At 50.0% G+C, this 17,154-nt stretch overlaps 1 protein-coding gene across 1 annotated transcript; it reads right to left on the bottom strand.

Moving 5' to 3' along the window:
• Positions 1-69: 69 nt before the first annotated feature.
• Positions 70-3,748, bottom strand: FMAN_10655 (uncharacterized protein; the record flags this gene model as incomplete). Its single annotated transcript, XM_041823861.1, has 2 exons — positions 70-3,159; positions 3,209-3,748. 2 exons carry the CDS (start codon positions 3,746-3,748, stop codon positions 70-72), a joined length of 3,630 nt encoding a protein of 1,209 aa, XP_041689399.1.
• Between the last annotated feature and the right edge of the window lie 13,406 nt (positions 3,749-17,154).

The raw sequence follows: 17,154 nt of genomic DNA, 5'->3' as shown, positions 1-17,154 counted from the left end.
GTGCGTGTGATAATGGTGAAGGTAAATTGCTGTTCAGTCCGGTAGGGATCTGATGCGATAAGCAAAATCTTATATCTGGGCAGGAGTTGGTGTTGAGGTGCCTCGGTCGCGGGAGATCCAGCTGAAGAGGTCGGGGCGACCACCTCCGACACCAACGATGGAGGCAGCCGAAGAGTCAACTGGAGGTCGGCTGGCAGTCTCGCGAGGCTCTAGGAGAAGACTCTTGCGGTAGTAGGTGACTTGGACATTGCCCTCCTCACTACGGAGATGGCTGATCTGAGAAGACATCCAGTCCTGCATATCAGGTACTTCGGTAAGCCTATAGGGGATTTGGAATCGCTGGAGTTCTCCAATGATCTTGGCAGTGCGAGTGTGCTTATCAAAGTTGACAACAGTGATGCCACCATTGCCATCCTCCTCAGACTCGGGGCCCAGGCACATTTGCTTGGTGGCAGGGTTGCCAATGTCGACAAAGGTCAAGTCGGTCAAGTACATGCCGAGGAAGGGTAGGCAAGGAGGAACATGGTCGTGGAGTCTTGTTCGCAAGACCTTGTTGTTCTGAGAAGGCTCGACCAGATCCTGAAGGTTCTGGAGCATGTCCTTGCGCTTGGTGGAGATGGCATCCCAAGTCTTTCGGAGGCGACTGATAGTGCTGCTGTTGAGACTGCAGATGATAGCCATAAGACCGTCATAGTTGTGGAGCTCAAGGCACTGGTGAGCAATCTTGATCCATTGCTTGATGACCTGAGCGCGCTTCTTGACCTCCTGCTGCTGGAGGATAGTCTCAGCAACGAGGTTGGAAAGATCAGTTGTCAAAGAGGACATGGCCTTGACATTGGGAGCGGCGACGCCACCATTCTTCATCCACTGTGAAGCAAGAAGCTCCTCAGGAAGGATAGAAGAGAAGATATTCATTTGCTTGATGGTCAATTGGCGAGCCAACTCGAGGGGGTCGAAGTCAAGAATGCTCGGCTGGGCAGCGCCCATCTTGAAAGCAGAGAGAAGGTTGAGTTGGCCCTTAGTGATGGCAGGAATGGGCAGAGGAGTGTCAACGGGCACGTATTGAGCAATGGAAGTGTTGGTCTTGCCCATTGAGGAGACAAGTCGGGGCACCAGAGAACCCTCGCCAGAGACACGCTGAGCAAGCTCAAACAGACGTCGACCAGCAGAAGGCAGAGAGGACGCCAACTTGTGTTCAGCAAAGGGCATGATCAGGTCAAGAGCATCGCGATCGGTTTCATCCCTCCAGTGGGACTCGAGCCAGCCCTTAAAAGCATTGTATACTCTCAAACGGACCGGTCCAGCCACATGAGGGGAATCGTTAACGTAGTCATATCGCTCAATAAGCGCTTCTGCCAGTCGGACCGGTGTGCAGAAGAGGCGGAAAGTGAGGTAGAAGGTAGAGACAAACATGGCATCAGGAGTAGATTCGTGGGTTGTGAGACGCTCGACAAGAGCGGGAAGAGAGCCGCCAGTAACTTGACCCTCCTTGTTGAACATGAGCTCGTGAGCAAATGTCTTCTCCATAAGTCTCGACTCGACATCGACATCCTCCGAGCCTCCACCGTTGCTCAAATTCGACAGCGAAGGCTGCTTCTGAGGGGCAAGATTCTGCTCAGGGGTGGTAGCTCGAGTGGAAGATTGTGAAACAATGCTGACCTCGGAGTCACGACTGAGGTAGGTGGCACTGCTGCCAGCGCTTGAAGCAATCATACTGTCGAACCGAGAAGAGGAGTTGAAGTCGTTATCATTGTTATCGACAGGGCTGTATTCCTCGCTGGCAAGGAGAGTGGTAGAAAGCTTGGGAAGGGGAGGTAGAGAAGGTCGAAGAGAGGAGATGGAGGATGCAACGCTAGAGACGGTGTCATCGGCAACTGATGAGCGTCGTGATGAGGTGGGTGAAGGGTGAACAGTCTGTTCATCAGTAGGTGTGGTCACCTGGGGAACCTCAGGAAGAGGCTTATCAATTGCGACAACAGTGAGGCGACGAGCATGTCCGTTAGATGAGTTGGATGTTCGGTTGGAGCCGGCAACACTGACAGCGTCATTGTGCTCTGAAACAGATGGGGTCCTAGCTCGCTCCTCAGTATCGATGTCGAGAATGCTGAGATCTATTCCAAGGCTGCTAGTCTCGAGCTCGAATTCAAAATCGCCAATGCGCTCGATAGCGGATTTTGCCTTGGCAACGCAATCTCCAGCGGCCCTAACGCAGCCCGTAGCGGATGCGAGGAGCATTGTGTTGTCATGGGGCATAATCAAATCGGCATCTTCAGAGGCAGCGCTGACAAGGGTATCGCGGGCAGAAAAGACTAGATCTTGGATTCGGGCGAACATGGTGGATCGAGCTCGGGCAAGAGCCTCAGAGCTGGAGTTGATGTGGTCATAGACGCCGTCAATTACTGCCAGCAATTCTCCACCTGAAAGCGCAGACTGTCGGATCGCTGATGCGAGCTCGGGGCGCGACTGTGATTGAAGATGCAGGCGACCGATGAAGGAGCCCAGATGAGACAGAAACGTGTCGTGGCTGCGGTTCAGGCGCTCAGTAACTAAATGATGGGCTCTCGACACTGACGATGGGCCAGCCAGAGACACTCGGTGCGAAATAGTGGCCGACAGGCGGTGAGCTTGGGCTTGCGAAAGGCTTCCCTGAGACAACCTGTGAGAGCTCGGGCCAGTACGGCCACTGAGTGACGATAATCGCTTGTTGAAGATGGATGTTGATGTTTGAGTTGTCTCGCTCGATTCAGAGGCAGCGACGCTGGCAGCAGCTTGGGAATCCGTGTCATTTATGTTTGTGCTGCGTTGGCTTTGTTCATCAAAGGAAGACTGATCAGCGGGTGGTGTTGGCGGCACGTATGATTCTTCAAGCACTGTATCCATAACAGTAACGGCTGAAGGGGCACGTGCCCTCCGGTCATCTTCGAGCACATCCATAAACCGAACTCCCTTTGTTACAATTCTAAAGGCTTTGAGGATCATCTCATCGATGATATCATTCACATCTTCAACGGGAGCAATTTCGAGACGTTGGGTCTCTTGTAATCGCTTTGCTGTCTTGACCAAGGACGATAGTTCAGAGAGAAGAGACTTGCGGCACTTGCGCAGAGCATCATTCCTTTGAATATGGGTAGACTCTCGGTTAAGACAGTTTGTTCGTTCCTTTGTATCGTTAGAAGTCAATTGTCAAAGTGAACGAAGGATAACTCACCAATAGGAATCGAACACCAGCAATGATGCCCTTCATGAACTCCTGGTTGCCAAAGATCTCCTTATCATTGACTGATGTGCTTCGAAGCAGATCCCAAAAGTTCAAGAGAGCTTTTAGAAGGTTGCACATGTCATCAGGCTCGTAAGCCTCGCAGTAGTTGGTCGGTAACCATCCTCTGGCGCCCGAGATAAGTAATGTGCCGTCAGCCCATCCATTGGTGTGAATAGAGTGCACGAGAATCACATCACCCTCGTTCAGAGGCAATGTCACACTCGAGTCGGACATGACATAACTGGGGTTGAAAGGATAGAAGGCTCGCAGGAAGTTGTGGAAGACTTGGGGAGGGATGTACTGAGGTGAAGGTGAGAGATCCTCCTGCGAGCCATTTGGTGTAGCGGGGGGTGTCATTTGTGATTGTGAGTAGAGAGTGTTGTCGTTTTCTGAGGTCGATGAAGCATCTCCAGATGATTCAGTCCGTGATTTGGCGATGGTAAGGGGAGCCACCTGGAGACTGGCTCGCATAGGCTGGTCGCTAAACATTGCGTGCGATTGCCGCTGACAATCGATGTCGCCGTTTAGATCATCTGGGGACTAACGGTTCGGCCGGTGGGTTTATACAACCACTCGAACCAAGAAATGATCCGGCTCTTTCTGTTCTGGTCTGTTCTGTACTGCTCAGTCCTCTTCTATCCCTTTCTCTCTAACAAGCAGTCGTGTCTGAATATCCAAGAGAAGAGTGCAGGCTGATGATGAAGCTGAAGTAACGAAAACTCTATATCGACGATGGTGTAAGTGTGGTGGTGATGATGCTGGGATCAAACTCGATAGAACTGCACCACAGCAACAGGAAATCGAGGAGGGAGAACTCGGTTGGCTGGGAAAGAAGAGAAATGTTAGCAAGTCGCCTGGGGACGAGAAGTCGCGAATTCAATTGATTGTTTGTGGGAAATGTGATGGAATGAAGGGAGGCGATGTCGAGAGGGTTGGAGGGGGCCATGGAGGACTTGTCGAGGAATGGAATGCTCAGGATCGCAGGGGGGACCTTCTGCAAGGCGTAGCTGTAGAGGCCGCGCAAGGTACCTAGCAAAAGACGTTTTAGAGGGGGCTTCAGGGCGTAAAAAAAGACGTTGTTCTTCTGTGAACCCGCAGGCACCAAAAAAGCAAGCACACCCGCCTCATTCAACGTCCACCTTTAACGGTTTCTCGCGAGGTGCCCATATTTTCCGTTGCTTTGCTTTGCATTGCCCATGCTCTTATCGTCCCATGTCAAGTCATTCAATAATCATCTCTTCCATGGACCCAGCCCAACCCAACAGCTCGTGACTTGTCTCGCCTGAATAGTGCATTGCATGTATGGTCCAGTCCTGATATGTCATGTCTGTCTGCGGCACGATCCGCCCATGTGCATAGCCTGTATGCCTCAAGCCCGTCTGTGCATTGCAGCCGATGTACAGTACCTGCGTGGTTGTGGGGAGAAATAAGACAATATGGAACGATGTTGTGCTGTGCTGTGTCGAATAGAGTGTGTAGATAACGCAAACAAATCTGCCACCGACGCCTTCGACTCTCTTTCTCGGCTCTTCCTCTTGCTTACCTTTACTTATCAACACCGAGTGATGAGATCGATGTAATCACTCCAATCCAAATTGACCAATTGCAATCAATCGTTATTAGTCGTCGGTAGATCGTTGTCTGGTTGTGCTGACTGGATGTGAGTCAGGTCATTCGTCGAGTTCGCGTTGGATGGAATGCTGCGGATGAGATTGAGCGACAGGGGTGGAGAACCTGCAACGTTCGAGAGCTCAACGGTCCAAGGAAGGTATCAGATTACGTGATGACGAATTATTTTGGTTGTGGTAGAGTGTTGCTGTTGTTGATGATGTTGATGTTGATGTTGGTGATCCAAGAGTAGAAGCAAGTCGTAAAAGTGAAAATAGGCCAGACCGTACACCAAACCCACGCACACACAAAACACAAAGCAATGAGATGGAGAGGAGATTTGAGTACGAGGAATAATGTAAATGGTATAAAGTCGAGTCGAGTCGAGTCGAGGGGAAGAGATGGGAACAAGAACACCGTCTATGTTGGGTCTGGGGAATGCCGTGGTATTATCACCTTAACTTAAGTTAGTCGACGACCCTGGTAGTAGTCGTTTTTGACGGATGGGAGTCTTGTTCTCTCTCTCTTGCTCTGTGCTCTGTGCTCTGCAGTTCCTGGTGGCCACCACACACACACCCACGTCTTTCGTCAGTGAGGTGGAACCGTCTCTCTCTCCCAGTCCAGGGGGTCCTGGCCTGTCCGTCCCAAGTGGGAGTTCCAAGTTCCAGGGGGTGGAGGAGATAGCGTACGGGTCGGAGTGGACTCCCATCCATGGTCAACAGTTGAATTGAACTTGACTCTTGGATTGAGCGCGAGGGTGATTGACCAGGGCAAGGTACGCGGGAAGATAACCCCACGCCCCCAAGTCCTCTCTCTCTCTCTCGAGACAGTGAAACGACCAGGGGGCAACCAAAAGGTAGCAGGGAGGCTGGCTCTCAAGGTCAGAGAGAGAAAAAAAAAGAGTGGCGCTCGTGCAGTGCCCACGGGAGGGATTGTGCCCGGTCTCAGCGGGGCTCTCTCTCTCTCTCTCTCTCTTCTTCTCTTCAACCTAACCTGACCTAACCAAACGTGACCTAACCTCACCAAAACCCGACCTTAGCAGTTCAGTGGAGTCTGTCTGGTCCCAGGGGTTTGGGGGCCTCCCGGCTGAAGAAGCTCTCATCCCCTGTTGTCTGGGTACCGTAGCTAAGGCTTCCGAGCCGATGTCAAGACCCAGGTATCCGGCAGTACTTGGGTGAAGCTCTCAAGGACAGACAGAAACACGGGATGTTTAGTTGCGTGGGAGGATGCGACCCTTTGCCGCACTACGGAAACCATCAGAGTCATCATCGCCAATTGGCGTTTCTGTCTTAAATCATCCCTCAGCAAGAAGGGAGAATCAATCACAAGAGCACTCTGGACTTTAAAAATGTGTGTATCTGCGTAAGTACCTATATAGGTGTCATATCATACTGGTACTTTATGCACGACCAAAGGCACCAAAGCAGCTAGAAAACACGGTTTCAAAAAACCACACGATAAAATTCCCCTTAAAGCAAAAATACGATAAACTCGGTACCAGACTTCCAGTAGACTTCAGAGATCAACGGTTTTAGTCCCACTCACGACGTACGTCTCCTCTCGTCGCCTCTCCTCTCTCATGCATGTATGCACAGAACTTTAGGATACTCGTAAATGGATGGCCTCGCAGGAGAACCGGTGAAATGCCCACATCACGCAGCGGCCCTTTTTGGAGCGAGCATTTTTCGAGTCAGGAAAAGAGAAATGTATAACTTCTGTGACTGAATCTGGCTGGCTGCTTGGTGGTAGTCTCATCACATGAACTATTCCTAGCTTCACCTTGTACTTTACGTGACAAGTTATCGGATTGGGTGCCACATACGATCAGTATTTTTAGCCATCACGTATTCGTAGATTAACCAAGATGCATTTTGTGTCTATTGAACGATGATCGATAACTTTTCCGCCACCACCCCAGACTTGGTCTGGCCTATCATTTTTCCTATTCTGTACATAATTTAATGTGTAGATACTGTCAGCTGTCATGAGAGACAAAAGGTGGTGTTGATGATGGAAGTGCCGGGTAGCTGATAGCAAAAGCGGGCTTAAAGCCCTCTCAACAAGGGGTAATCCATGGCTGAGATGGTTGCGCAAAGGGCGCCGCAGTACAAAAAACCAGACAGACAGAAGAAGAGACTCGCCGGTGCCTCGTTTACTAGTCGTGCCCTAGCTTCCTCGTTCCTGACCTTGGGCCTGCAGACGATATGCAAGATGGGCAAACCAATGCATTCTCCTGCGTCTCGCTTCAGCACCACAACGGAGCCACGGACTGATCGATGCGATGCGGTCTGCCGTCCGGCCGCTCCATGACCAAAGCCAAAGCCAAAGCCAAAGCCATCCATGACTATCCATCACGAGTTCCCGCCTGACAGCCCAGGGCCTGGTGAGAGTCAACCACCCGGGACGATGCCATTCCTTGAACATCATGGAGACTCAAGCAATTGCCGTGCGGGCTCGATCAAGATTTTGTGGAACCTGCTCATCAGTCCCCTTTTTTTTTCATCCATGATATCGTCTCTCACCACGAGACCACTCAGCCGCAAGCTATTGCTGTCACCGACTCCCCGCCTCATGAACTTGCGCACAGCATTGACCAAGTCGATCAAACAAGCTGGGACCCTGCTTACCACAATTCCTTCCGTCTGACAGCATGCAGCCTGCCTCCGCAGGCTCTGACCAGTGTCCGATGTCGCCCCAATGCTAGACAATCAATAGATCGTAAAGACTACCAAAGGATCAGCAATATTGAATTCCTCGCCGGCAAACAATATCAAACCAATAGAAGCTTACAGTATTAACCTCGGTCACACCACCTCGAACATCACAAGCAAGCAAAACGGCCAGATAACGTTTCCCCTAAAAGTCGAATTTCCCCGTCTTGCTGGATCGTCATTTACACCCCGTGCCCGCGCTTCCACGCCATCGAGCGTCTAGATGCCACCAAGGCTGGCACCAATTGCTTCATCTAAAGAGCCGGCTCCAAATTAGTCTGCCACTCGGCGCAAAAGTTAGCATGACGGCGCTCTCGTGGTTGATCAATGGCGTAGACGCTGGGCGCTGGAAGACGTTGCGCCCCCTTTCTTCTGTCCTTCTAGAGGCGGAATGTTTCCAGGAGTTCGGTGACGCTGGAGCTAAGCTTAAGCGCTCTCTCTGCGTTCTTTCATCTCACGAAGCTGGCCTCTCTCGAACGCGATCTGCCCTCAGCTCTTTAAATGAGGGCTTTCTTGCCATGCTTTCGTCATCCACTAGTCGCTGATCATCTTCTGGAAAGGAACAGGATTCTGGCTCAGAATCAAGGAAACATTATTACAGAGCTGCTCCAAGAGTGGCATTGCTCATTTGAGCGAAGACCCGAAATTCGATGGCTGTGCTCGATACTTAAGTTAGACTTCAATACTGCTTAGAGGCTCGCGCGTATGGGTCAACAATTGAATCGGGTTCGTTTGGGGCGGCGCCATTGAAGAATAATAACTTCGATTTGGCGTTTCGAACCATGGCTCTAGATGCTCCGAAACCCCGCGGACAACCGTTAAAACCACACGATGTGGCGTTTAACGTTCGTGTTTTACTGAGTTGATGCTATCATCACCATCACATAAGCGAGCGATAACTCTCTGAAGCTACAGCACTGGTAGTTCTTCAGCGCCTAATGCAGGGCCCATGCCGACGGGACCTCAGACTCCAGATTGTGTGCCCAACTCCGGTGATTACCTAGATATCGACGAATTGGGAATCATTTTGGGCCAGGACAAATGGGAGGAGCGCAATGACTACCAGTTGGCACCTTCTTTGGAGATGTCACCAAATCTGCCAGTCATTTGAGTCAACGGAGCAAGAACCTCATGGAGGCGCTTGCACCGGATATTTGACTCCTGACTAAGCCTCACCTTTCATCCACTGTCGCCTCGATACCTTACCTTACCTTAGAGCTTCAGTTCTCGTAAATTGACTTGGCTCACCTACCTAGTAGGAAACTGTTATCTAGCGACAAGTCTCATCCATCATTGGAGGTGAAGGCATCCAGCGATCTGTGCCCAGTGGTTCATCCAATACTGCACAGCACAGAACCTCCTCAAACTTTGTCTCTCGTGGCCAATAGCCCAGCACAGATCAACAATCGACCCTGATTCCCCTAAGCCTCCATTGTTCGACGGGCCGAAGGAAGATCATTGGCATCACCTTCAAGGTCAAGGTCAAGGTCTAGGTCAAGGTCACCGCATGGTCTCAGTTCCATTCATTGCTTTTTTGCCTCTTTCTTGCCCATTCTCTGCCGCTTCAGCTCAAAGCCCTTGGGCCCTTCATCTTCACGCTACCTTAGCTAGACACAGCTCCAGTGACATCAAACCCCTTTCGAGCATTCTGCCAGGGGACCACCTACCGCTAGCTGCCAGAACTGCCAGGCCAGGGGGTGGGCTGCCTGATCCCTGGCACCTGGTACACAACCCCTGCTTCCGCGAAGCCTCCCCGGTACCAACGACGGCTTTACCCCTGTTCATATCCGTCCCTGCTATACCGGCTGGGTTGCAGATTACAACAACGACGCGATCAATTGCTAATTAATGGACGATTTACCACTGTCAATCGCGGCTTGAATGGGCGTTCGCGCTCCCACCAATACAATCTCGCTCAGGTCTTTAATTTGCAGGCGTCATTGAACCCTATTGCTACTCTACTGCAAACAGTCTAATGTCAGCCTTGCCTCTAGCCTCAGCCGCCCACGTTAATCAATCACTGACGTTCCCGACTGTAACCTTACCAATATGGTCTTGGTTTGCGAGCTACATTCTCTTCCTTCGTCCACAAGAAAGAATCTTACACGTCTTGTTGGCCCTCGAAGGACACACGACACTATCAACATCCCTTCAATATACTTCTCACGGTATACAATCCGCCCTTACGTATGGATCAGCCATCCATCCTTTATTAGCAACACCCCGCAGTCACAGCCGTTATGACTTGTTGATTCAAAGCAGTGGCACCCGTTTTAAAGGGTTACACTATGGGACTATTCAACTGTTGGCGACTTGGCACTTCGGCACAATGCCGAAACCATAGCAAACAGTTGTTCACATCAACTACAATGAATAAAACAATCTTCGTATGAGGCGCCCACACCGCGCATCGGAACTTTATGAATTTTGCGCCACTAATTTATGAGACGATTAACTGCTGTGATCAAATATCCAAAATACCCACGGCTTATCGGGTACTTGCTAACCCCGCGACAACTTGCTTTCTGGCTGCTCTCTGAACCCATTAGCTCTTGAACATATACTAGTCACAAAGTTCGATAGCTCGATCTATACGAACATCGACTACTATTACAGCACCTTCGCGCCTCTGCTCCTCCCGAACCCGAAGTGCATATTCTAGGGTCAAAGCAGTTGGCCACGATATTAGAAATACAAAGTTAAACAGCCGGGGGTCATGTCTCGCAACCTTGCACCTCAACGTCAGCATCTCCAGACTCCTTGCAGCAGGCCGAGATCACGTTATCGCCATCAACTGTTTCCAGCCGAGGCAAATTTCATCCACATCACCAACTCGCATTATGTTTGCCCCGGGGTGCTCGTTGGCAGGTTGGTTAAACGTGTAACAGGTGCAACAACAAACGTTGTCAAGAGAAGTTTGCTTCCCAAGGAAAGCCACACAAGCTACAAGGATACTGTCTGGTCGACGTCGTCTCCACTTGACAATCGTCACCTATGTATGCCCGGTCAACAGCCTCCATGGAGCTCTTTTGAGACATGAAATTGTAACGAACATTTTGCTTCCGGTTTGGACGATCGTTTCTTCCAGACCCAGCACCGCTACCGTACAAATGACACAAGCCATTAACCTCTGCTACGAAGTTTGATCAAAAGTTCTTGCCTCCATAGTAACTTCCTGCGCTGCTGCAAAAGGGTTCCACAGTGCTGCATCTTTATGCATATTCCGTGTCTCACTTTTGGAGTCGAATATGCAAGCTGCAAGTTGAGAGCTTTCTGGTACGGGAAAACTTTTCGACCAGGGCCATTTTCCCTCTGTCTGAATCCCACGGCTTCTTGAGTTACCGGACCGCCGGAACAGCAAAGATATGCCACTTGGAGTAAGAAGCATCCGCCTGGATGGAAATGCTGTGTTATGGAGTAGATCGAGGACTTCTGGGTCCCAATGCAACGTTGAGAGACGCCCCTGCCTGCTACCTACGATCTAGGGTTACCTGCGGGCCTGGCGGAACTGAGCAACACGAATTGTCTGATTATTCAGTTTACTTTTTATTTTCCCTTACGAGATCCCGACTTTGGCCAATGAACCACGCTCTCTCCGAAGTCCGAGGACCTCGATTGCTATACGGCTGCTGTAATCATGGTACGAGAAGGGCCGTGTGGTTAGTGGTTTGAGCGTTGGTCTCCCGCATTTACTTTTGCTGGAAGAGACGAAAGTTTGCTAGTTGCGGTTCACCAATTGAGCTAGCTGCACAATCATCTCCCAACACAAGGAATATGTTTGGAGCTTTGCGCTAACCATTCATTTTCACACTGATCGACACCTCAATCAAAACGTTGTCGTGTTTGTCAAGATAACTTAAAGACGGTAAACAGCTACGGGTTGTTTCATCCCGCGCCGGGCCGCCTCTCATTCATACGAAGAGATTGGACCGCTTTTGAAATGGTTCCCACCACCTACAGATCACACACACACCAGGATTAGCCTAAGAGGGTGAAAAATCACTCCGGTGAAGAGACAACAAAAGCAATTGTACAAGACTAAGGATACGTCATGCTGTCTAGCTTATTTGGAAAGCAGTAGTGGGTGCTCGCTTGTGGCATTGTCTGCTAGCATACGCACGTTAGTTCGGAAACGTTGAACCGCAACGGACAGAAGAGGTTTCGGAGGATCGAAGTCAACTGAATCTGAGAGGCTCAAGCTGAGAATCTAGACCTAACGCCATGTTACGATTTGTTGCTCGGGAGGCTAAGGCTCGGGGCGGCCGGCACAGATCTAGTTGGCATCAAGATGAGAACAGATTGATGTCCCACCAACAGGTCCATCTTTGATTTTGATCTTGGATGGGATTGCCAAATTTGGGCGTGAATGGAGAGGCCACTGCAATTGAAGAAGAGCAACAGCATCTGTCGAGTTTGCTATTCTACCCACTTCGACGGCAACCTAGCTTATGCTGTAGCGCGCCACCAGAAATGCGGATTGTCAATCTAAAAGTCGGGAATGACTCCCATTGGATGGATCTGATGATGGTACCTGAAACTGGAGGCGCCGCCCGTGGCGCTTGATCGTCAATCTGATGTCCAGGTTTGCCCTTTTAGGGTCCTGTCGTGATCGTCATCAAGATCGAACTGGGAAAATGCCACGCGAATAGGCTGCGACGTTGACCAAAATAGCTTTCGCCAGCTCGCTAGAGATGTGGCTTTCACTCTGCGCCTATCTGATCGATACGAGACGACACATGGAGATGGGAGCAACTTGGATTTAGAGTTGTGAACCGAGCAAAGAAGAAGAAGAGGGCCGTGCCAGTTGACAAGACTTCACTGGTACTTAGAGGCAAAACTCCCGCATTGGCAATGGAGCCAACGCGGCATTTCTCGGTTGTGATATTTTTATCACAATCTACTCACACTATCAAGAAGCTGGCACGAGCACTAATGCTGAATAGAGACCAGTAACCTGGTACGATAGAGTCTTCTTGGCAGTTCTAAGACATTTTGGAATTACCGCGCCTCGTGCCATTTGGTTCCAAGACATGGACGGCCGGGGAGAAGTTCCTAGGGCCACTAAACGGGGTCTACCTTGCTGAAGATTTGAGGCTGATCAAACGGTTAACTATGTACGCCTTGATGCTTTACAACACCGGATTTTCATGGTTCGACCTGACGCTATCACCTCGTGGAGGATGGATCCACTTACTGGGATAATACACGCTTATGAGATCCTCTACCTATGTTCGTAGCAAGTGTGTTGGATGTTGATGGGAAACTTTACGACGCACGGATACCAGTTTATACCCATGAAACCCCCAGCCGGCTCATCGTCCCCTGCGAGCTGCCTCAAAAGCACAAGCGTTTCTTTGACTTCTGTTTGTGATATCGCAAGATCAACCTTTTTGCTTTTAACAGGACCATCTGCTGTCCGAGCACACAAGGATCTTTTCCGATGCAATCATAGAGAAACCCGCAACCCGAACGTGGTACGCGGGACGAGTACAGCAGACGCTTGATTGGATCGGGTCTTGTACCCAGATTCAAGGTGATGAGGAAAGTGATGTCTGATCAACTGCCGATGTCGCCTACGGAGCTTGACCGGCATATTGTTGTGATCGACAGCTCGGATAGTTGACGCCTTCGAGTTCCGGCAGTAGCGTGACCGACCGGAAAGACGCGAAAAGTCGGCCAGCGTTTGAGAGTCAAGATCCACGTTACAAAGTATCGTACGAAGAAAGCGGAATTCTTCCCGCCTCAACACACACCAGAATACTCTGTATACAATGCGTCGATCCTACTGGCCTACCCCGACTGTTGGAGGTTGTTAGCTGAGGATAAAAAAGAGGCAGCTCTCGTGCTGAAAGTTCCCTGCTTAAATTCCCCGAAATGAGATGGGCTGTTCGGAAGCTACACTCAGAAAGCCAAGCTCCTTCGAGTTTGGCTCGGGCACCTTAAGACTGGCATCAGTTCATAATGAGGTGATGTTGGAACACGATAGTATTGTGAACTTAGTTGACCAGTCATGAAGGCTCACAAAACGTTTGAGGAACTTTCTGGACCGGGCTATGAAGCTGTCTCTGCACACGCCTGTAGTAGAGCGGGCGTAGATGTTGACTACCCGAGCTACGTTCCGAGATTCTGCGACTTTTGAAAGCTCACCATGATCGACTATCGCTTTGCTTAGCAATTGTCTTCAAAGCAATCCCCGCACAGCAACTTTGGGGCAAGATTGGCAATAGCATCGATTTTATGGCCGATGCTCGTCGCCCAAGTGGATCCAACCCCAGACGATGTAGCTCTATACAGCCTCTCATATGTTATACCGTAATTTTCAGGTGAAAAAAGTCCCGAGTTGGGCTTTTAGTCTAACCGCTCTACTGGGCCTCGTCCCCTCGTCTTGGAGCCGTCACGTTGACAATGATCATCACGATCAGTCCTGAAATTACAGTCTTGGAAGCTCTCCGCCACGTACTTGATCCTGTACGCAGTGAAATCATGGCGATGTACCATGAGCAAATCTTCCGAGCTTTGGTCTTCGACGTCGCAGCAATACTCGAAATTCGCTTTCCAAATTGACAAATGAGAATGGTTGTCACTCAACCATTAACTACCCTGGAGCATTTGATACAACGTCCGAACTTTGTCGGTTCGTGGTGTTGCACTCAAAGAAAAACGGTCAAGGAACGACTAGAGTGCACGACACAGCGTGTGATTGATGTAATTGCTGTCATACGATGAATGGAGCACTGCTGACCATTCTATGAGGAGTACAGTAGGAGCGTACCTTGGTTGCAAGGTGACGATGACTGCGAATACAAATTTCCCTTGTCACAGTGCATAATTACGAAGAATGCTTCTGAGTCGGTCAATCTGACGATCGCAACTCCGATTACCATCAGGACCGATTGGCGATGACTCTATATTGATCTGCAGGTGTCAGTTGACATGATCATCCAATCCAGTTACCTGTCACCGACTCCCTTACATACAATCTCCAGAACCTACACCACTTACTGGACTGTTGAGCACCATTATCAACACCAGGATCAAGGTTCTACGGAGGAACGCATGGGCCAGTGTGACTCTTCAATGCTACATCGCTACTGTAAGACGGCCAGGGCCATGTGCAAAATGGCAAGGTGCAAGGATTTTGTGCTATACCATGCTGTACGCATATTTATTCCTTTTTGCGACTGACGGTTGTGTCTCCACGTGGGGTATCTTTACCAGAGACGCAAGGGAGACGCGCGGACCGTTCTACTGTCAAGACATCCAACGGCCTCGCAGCTGGACAATGCACGCTAAGTCTTGTCTTGATGCAGTTGCTGCCATGACAAGAAGGACTCTTGCGGTGTAGGAATCATGATCCAAAAGAATCCCCGCGCCTGTACGCCTCAAGCGCGTTTTTCTCCGGGTAAGAGAATAAGACAATGTTGGACTAACAGGCAAATATTGAGCTCATTGGTGCATGCCAGGTCGGGTTCCTGCATTGATGTGTGGATGCAGGGGAGGTGTCACTTTCTCAATGCCACCCTGTGCATGTGAAGTTAGAACTGAGGGGATATGATATGATATGAGCGACTCTGATGGCGGAGGAGAGGGATCGACAGAGAGGAGTCAAGCAGACCAAAGCGAGAATGAGGTGGCATTTCCCCATGACTTTGATAAACTGGCGAACATGGGAAAAGGCAGGAATGGCCTCAAGTAAGAGAGGATTTCCCTGCATCACATCGCATTGCGTCGTATCGAATGCTTGGCAGTTGGAGATGGAGATGGAGACAGAGAAGAGCTAGATACCCCACCTCGGATCTTTTCCTTTCTTGATGCTGAGAATCCTCATGGGAATTCCGAGTCAGTTTGGGTAACGGGTTCTTCAATGATCAGCCAGGATATCCCAACTCTTTGTTTGTTTCAGCAGCAGCATCACGTCATCTGACACATGGGGAAAGATATCGGCTGCCGTGCGGTTCAAACACTGGAAGCATCATCCTTGAAGGCGAGTCAAACCAGTTCAGTTGACTCTGGTAGTGTCATGTCACAGCATAATGCTCGAACGAGACATGTACAGTTGCCTATCTACTCGATACGATGGATGGATGCTCCGCCGGTTGCATTACGTGTGCATGCTCTGTTGTGCCTCGATTACATACATACATACAGCAATTGCGCCTCTCCGGTGTGGAGATGAGGCATATGCATGACTGATGGAATATCATGTAAGCTGCAGCAATGGGAGGCAAAAAGTGATGAGGCCCTATAGGCTGTACGTCTATCACATCGCACTGCAGAGTATAGCACAGCGGTTATTGATTGACCCTATCGTATCACACACACAGTTGACTTGCATTCTATGCTAACTGCAGCCAGGTTTAGTCCGTCATTTCAGCTAAGCCACGAGATTGAGACTGGCTTCAGGCTATTGTACGTACTGATCTCACATACATAGCAGTAACAACAACCAAGAGTGCAAATATTTGTTATCTGTCACAATCGCCTTCGAGGCCCCGTTCCTTGGCTCCGTATGCTTACTTTACAATGGATCGCTGGGTCAATCGTCCCCCCAAGTTCCAGGAAGCAGAAGAGAGAGACATGCCGGCGCTAGAAACGCCTCATCCTGACCGTTGCAGCACCCCGGACGCAACACGGCCCTACTCTACTCTACTTGGAGGAGGCATCTGAATTGAGGCACCAAAAGTAAGGCGAGACGAGAGACAAGATGAAATGAGAGACAACAAATCCATTGACTCTTGAGAGTAGAGCATGAATGCCTCGGCAGATGAGTATTGGAGTCGATAACTGACTCGCTGAACATACATACATAACAGCGTTCTAGCGTTGCAACAACAACGACACGTGCTTGACAATTGAAGCATGTCGAATGCGACATGAATTGATTCTCGACTGTGATCCTCTCCAACTCTAACAAACTTGGTTGACCGAATGTCAACTCAACAAGAGCTCTTTGGCGATCTGTGCCATCCCCGCCTTGGTTCTCGTTCAAGTCCAATTCAAAAGCGCCGAGCGAGGCCAGCCTTGTCCCTGTCCTCGTCCTCAAATCCTACGGTAGCTTCACTTCAGTTGTTCTTTTGCCTCTGCGGGCCTGTCAAAGCTGGCGGGAATCTAACCGTTCAATCCGGACCAATTCCAGTCAGAGGCCGTACCATGTTGGGCATAGCTTCCTCGGTTCACCAACTACAACCGTCTCGACCGCTTCCCCATTCATTTACGTTAGGTTACCTTGCCGCGACGAGGATTATATTATAATGGACAGGGTAGGGATACGATAAGTGTTGGCTGGTCTGGTAAATTACACCACACACACCTCACCCCGCCTGTTACATGATGATCGACTTGGTGAAGCTCTCGAATTGGGAACGCTGAGGTTACAGTAGGATAGATCGCTCAAATAGGGCCACTTAGTGCTTTAACGCGGGACAGATTGGGTTCATTGGGCTGGAAAGAGGACCCTGAACATCAAAGAACTTTTGCTTTTTACCGGTAGCAATGGTAACGCAGCAGTGCTAACGGATAAGCCCTTTCTGCATCAGACGTGCATAGACTCTAACTCGCGAGAAACGGAAGACCGCT

Source organism: Fusarium mangiferae (assembly GCF_900044065.1).
Source record: "Fusarium mangiferae strain MRC7560 genome assembly, contig: FMAN_scaffold016, whole genome shotgun sequence".
Classification (NCBI taxonomy): Eukaryota; Fungi; Ascomycota; class Sordariomycetes; order Hypocreales; family Nectriaceae; genus Fusarium; species Fusarium mangiferae.
The sequence above is the reverse complement of the archived record's forward strand: the minus strand, read 5'-3'. Positions and strand labels throughout refer to the sequence as shown.